This window comes from Telopea speciosissima, chromosome 1, assembly GCF_018873765.1.
Source record: "Telopea speciosissima isolate NSW1024214 ecotype Mountain lineage chromosome 1, Tspe_v1, whole genome shotgun sequence".
Taxonomy (NCBI): domain Eukaryota; kingdom Viridiplantae; phylum Streptophyta; class Magnoliopsida; order Proteales; family Proteaceae; genus Telopea; species Telopea speciosissima.
In genome coordinates, this window is record NC_057916.1 from 22,090,862 (window position 1) to 22,094,728 (window position 3,867).

A 3,867-nucleotide genomic window follows, 5' to 3' on the forward strand; every position below is an offset into this window, starting at 1 on the left:
TAAATTAGATTTATGTAAAACTTATGACAAAGTTGAATGGTCTTTCTTAGTATATATGCTTCTTAAGCTAGAATTCAAGTTGTACTTGGGTAATATAGTCTATGTATACCGCTCTTATCAAGTCAAGATTAATGGTTCTATGATTGGACAAATGCATCCTCCGACATGGTTGTCCTTTGAGTCCCTATCTCTTTTTGTCAAGAGACGTTCTTTGTTACTTTGTTAAGGCTAAAATTTCTAAGGAGATTTTTGGTATTCAGATTGGTAGGGGGGCCCTATGGTTTCCCATTTGCTATTTACGAACGTCTGCTTAATATTTTCTAAGGCTGAGAAACATGAAAGCCATATTATTTCAAGACTCGTGGCAGATTACTGTTTAATTTTTGGGTAAGAAGCCCTTAAGAAGAACATGTCTGCTACTAATTATGCTCCTCTAAGCCCTAGAACAACAATGAAAATAGGGTGGGCTTTGGATATCACTCCGGGGCTACCCCCTCCTAGACAATTGTGGACTTTTGCCTAGTCCAATTGGTTCCACCTTGGCCGAAGGTCTCAATCTCGCGTGTGAGACCCCTTCCCACACAAATACACAATTGAGACCCAGTTGTGCTTCACCACCACCCAGTAGGTCCCACTCGTCCCTCTTTGATTCCCGCCAGGGGGCTGCACCCAACTATCTAATCGGGCCGCACCCAACTATCTAATCCGGCTTAGAAGTGAGTATTGTAGCCCCCTTCCCCCAACCCCCCCCCCCCTCCCAAAAACCCAAGTTGGCTAGTCCTATGAGCGGGACAGGATCCTATCCCACTCCAACGTGCATCAGACGGTTGAGTGGGTGACACATACCCAAGGACAACACCTAGCAGTTCACTGCGCATCGGCATGAGACTGTGCTTCCTCTCTTTGTAATACTTCATTGGACCTCTCCAGTCATTGCAGAATAGCCACGCCCAATGGGCAGTGTTCAAGTTAAAAACATCACGTACTCACGTGGTCCAGGCGTACAGCTGGTTTAACAACTAACTTAAGCATCAGTTAAGTTAGTGTTTAAATCCACATGCTCCACATGCCACGATTAGGTGAACAACATAGGGAGACTTTAGACATTTCCACATAGCATTGCCGCCTTGGAAAATTATCTCCTCCAGTTTTCTGTCCAGTCCAGTACCCCAGTTCCTCTGATAGGGGTGGTGGACCTCACTCGGGCAGAATGTTTGGGCAAGGATAGGGTGATCATTCTAGCCCCACAGCCTTCCCTTACAGAGGAACTGGGGATTGGGCCGGATAGAGAACTGGAGGGGATAAAGATGCCGTACATTTTTAAGAATTGGAGAGGATTAAAATCCTGGGCCTCGGACCCAAAATTCTTTTGGGCCGCAAAAAAAATGGTTTGATGAGAATCAGATGGGGTATATGTGTAAAAGTATACGAGGTTGAGTCGGTTTGTTAAGTTGGTCTCCAGGCTGATGACAGTTGGAAGCTGAATGCGTATACGGTACAATATAGTGAATATACATCCTTTTCCAATCTTCCTATACTTTATTTCCTTTGATACCCTTCACTAACATTAATCGAAATATCCTCTTTCTAACCAGGAAAAGGGAAACGGAGCAAAGCCCTAACTCGCAAATCACATTCTTCTTGTTCATTAGTATTCTTAATTCTTTATCTCTTACTAGTTCTCGAATTCGTCGTTGTATGTATGGAAGGGGAGATGCAAATATATCACGAGAAACAGAGATTGCAGTTCTGCCTCTTGCACGCCCTTAACAACCTCTTTCAGGTATAATTATTCTGTTTCCCCTTCTTTTTCTTTTTATTCTTTGTATATTCAATCCGGTTGCTCTAGTTTTGCGTCTCCATCTCGAAAGAAATCAATAACTGCTCTTGGGTTGAATTCAATTTCACGTAGTTGAGCCCCGTCTTGCTGAAATTTCTGTTGTAGTTTTGACTTGCCGTATTGTTTATTAAGTTTTATTGAAACCAAATCCAAAGGTTGTGTTCTCTTGAATCTGTGATCTGTTGTTCCTGTTATATCTGTTAATGCTGTTGTTTAATGTTCTTTACAAATCCCTTTGCGAATGTCTTTGCTCAGATGATGAATATAGTTTAGATTTATGTCTAAAGAGATTATTTTGACAAAAATTATTGTAGTTCAGGAAAAGGATACATTCACTCCAGCGGAATTAAATTCCATTTCCGACAAGCTCGTCCTTAATGACCCAAGCAAGGAGCGTTGGACTCCCCTCTCTGTAGTCTTCAAGCCGCACCATAATGCAATCACTGGAAACTACGATATAAACGTACTAATTGCAGCTCTAGAAGGGAAAGGGAAGGAGGTTGTTTGGCACGATCATCGGAATGGAGTATCCTCGATCGACCTTACTGGAACTGAAGATGCTTTGATGGGTATGGTGCTTAACATTCCAGTCAGGAGGTTCAGTGGGCTTTGGAGAAGTAGGCATTGGGTGACATTGCGGAAGTTGGGAGATATTTGGTATAACTTGGATAGCGATTTTACAGCCCCACAGCCATTCAAAAGCACGGAGGAGGTGAAGGATTTCTTGGATAAAGTCATTAGTGAAGGTGGGGAGGTATTGCTAGTCTTGCACTGCAAACAGTGACTTAAATTTTTCGTCGGGGTTGGTCATGGAATTCTTGAAGTATCTGAGAAGAGTGAGCTTTCTGAAGAGCTCAATTGCCTTTGTCTTTGTAGTTGTTTCTGTTTCTTGCTTGTTGGTTGTGGCTGTTTCAGTGCTTAGGCTTCCCGAGGTGTCACTGGGAAGCAATGCTTTGGGGTCTCACAGGACTTTGAGATTGAGGAAGGTTTCTGGGGTGAGGAGTTTGGGAGAGCTTGGAGAGATGATGGTCAAGATGTTGCCTGATGATCTTGCTTTCACCATTTTCCTCCCTTCAGAGAAAGCTTTTGAACGTGATGTTAAACTGTCTTCCTTCAATAGTTTGAGGGAACAGAATGTGAATGATACCTATGCTACACTCTCCCGGATATTGGGCTTTTCAACCGTTCCCCGTAGTCTCCCCTCAGTTGCAATACCCATGGGTAAGGAAATCTCCTTGGAATCCATAGCTGGATTCGGATTGTATATTTCAAGGGACTCCAAAGGGAAGCTCGTTGTTAACAGAGTCTCATCAGAACAGGTTGATCTGAGGAAAGGAGAGATAGTTGTACATATCATGAACGGAGTGATCATGGATGCCGAGTTCGAACAGTCAGTCCAGCCTGACTATGGAGGTGAAGACTGAATAGATTTAATGTCTGGAAGTTATCCGCCTGGACTATTTCAATTGTGCATATGAGATTGAGTTGAACTCATCTGAGAGTTCTTGCCTCTTGTTCTAACTCCTAACCTGTTGTAAGTTGCGAGTTTGTGACACATAAATGTACTTTTACAAATCATTTTTTCAGATATTGCTGATCTGTGGGTTCATGTCTCCATTTTCTCTTTATCATATAATGGGAAAGTTGTTGGCCAAAAGATGCCTAACACCTTTAAGTTTTTCTTAGACTGATCAACAGCTTCAATACGCCTACCAGTCACCACAATACATTGATGATGTGGGTGCTTCTGTTTAGGTCCTAACACTTCAAATCCTCCTTGATTACTGTATGCTTTGTCATTTCCCAGCATGATCTGCATCTGCATACGTTTATTGGCTTCTTTGCTTCTCTTAAGTCATTAAGACCCACTGACTAGTGCCACTATATTATGCTTTGGAGCTCCCAACTAGGCCAGCTTTCATACTAGACCATCACCATCATCAAAGTGCATTTCAAAAACAAACTACAAGAAGCATGAACTATAGGACTACTATACCAAAGTACCTACCTAGGCCATTACACATTTT

At 42.5% G+C, this 3,867-nt stretch overlaps 2 protein-coding genes across 2 annotated transcripts; both read left to right on the forward strand.

The window, feature by feature from the left end:
• Window positions 1-1,616: 1,616 nt before the first annotated feature.
• On the forward strand, window positions 1,617-2,624 carry LOC122666989 (josephin-like protein). Its single transcript, XM_043863133.1, has 2 exons — window positions 1,617-1,783; window positions 2,160-2,624. Exons 1-2 carry the CDS (start codon window positions 1,703-1,705, stop codon window positions 2,622-2,624), a joined length of 546 nt encoding a protein of 181 aa, XP_043719068.1. The 5' UTR covers window positions 1,617-1,702.
• A 25-nt stretch (window positions 2,625-2,649) lies between these two features.
• Window positions 2,650-3,449, forward strand: LOC122666978. The gene has a single exon (XM_043863122.1). It carries the CDS (start codon window positions 2,650-2,652, stop codon window positions 3,262-3,264), a length of 615 nt encoding a protein of 204 aa, XP_043719057.1. The 3' UTR covers window positions 3,265-3,449.
• Window positions 3,450-3,867: the final 418 nt, after the last annotated feature.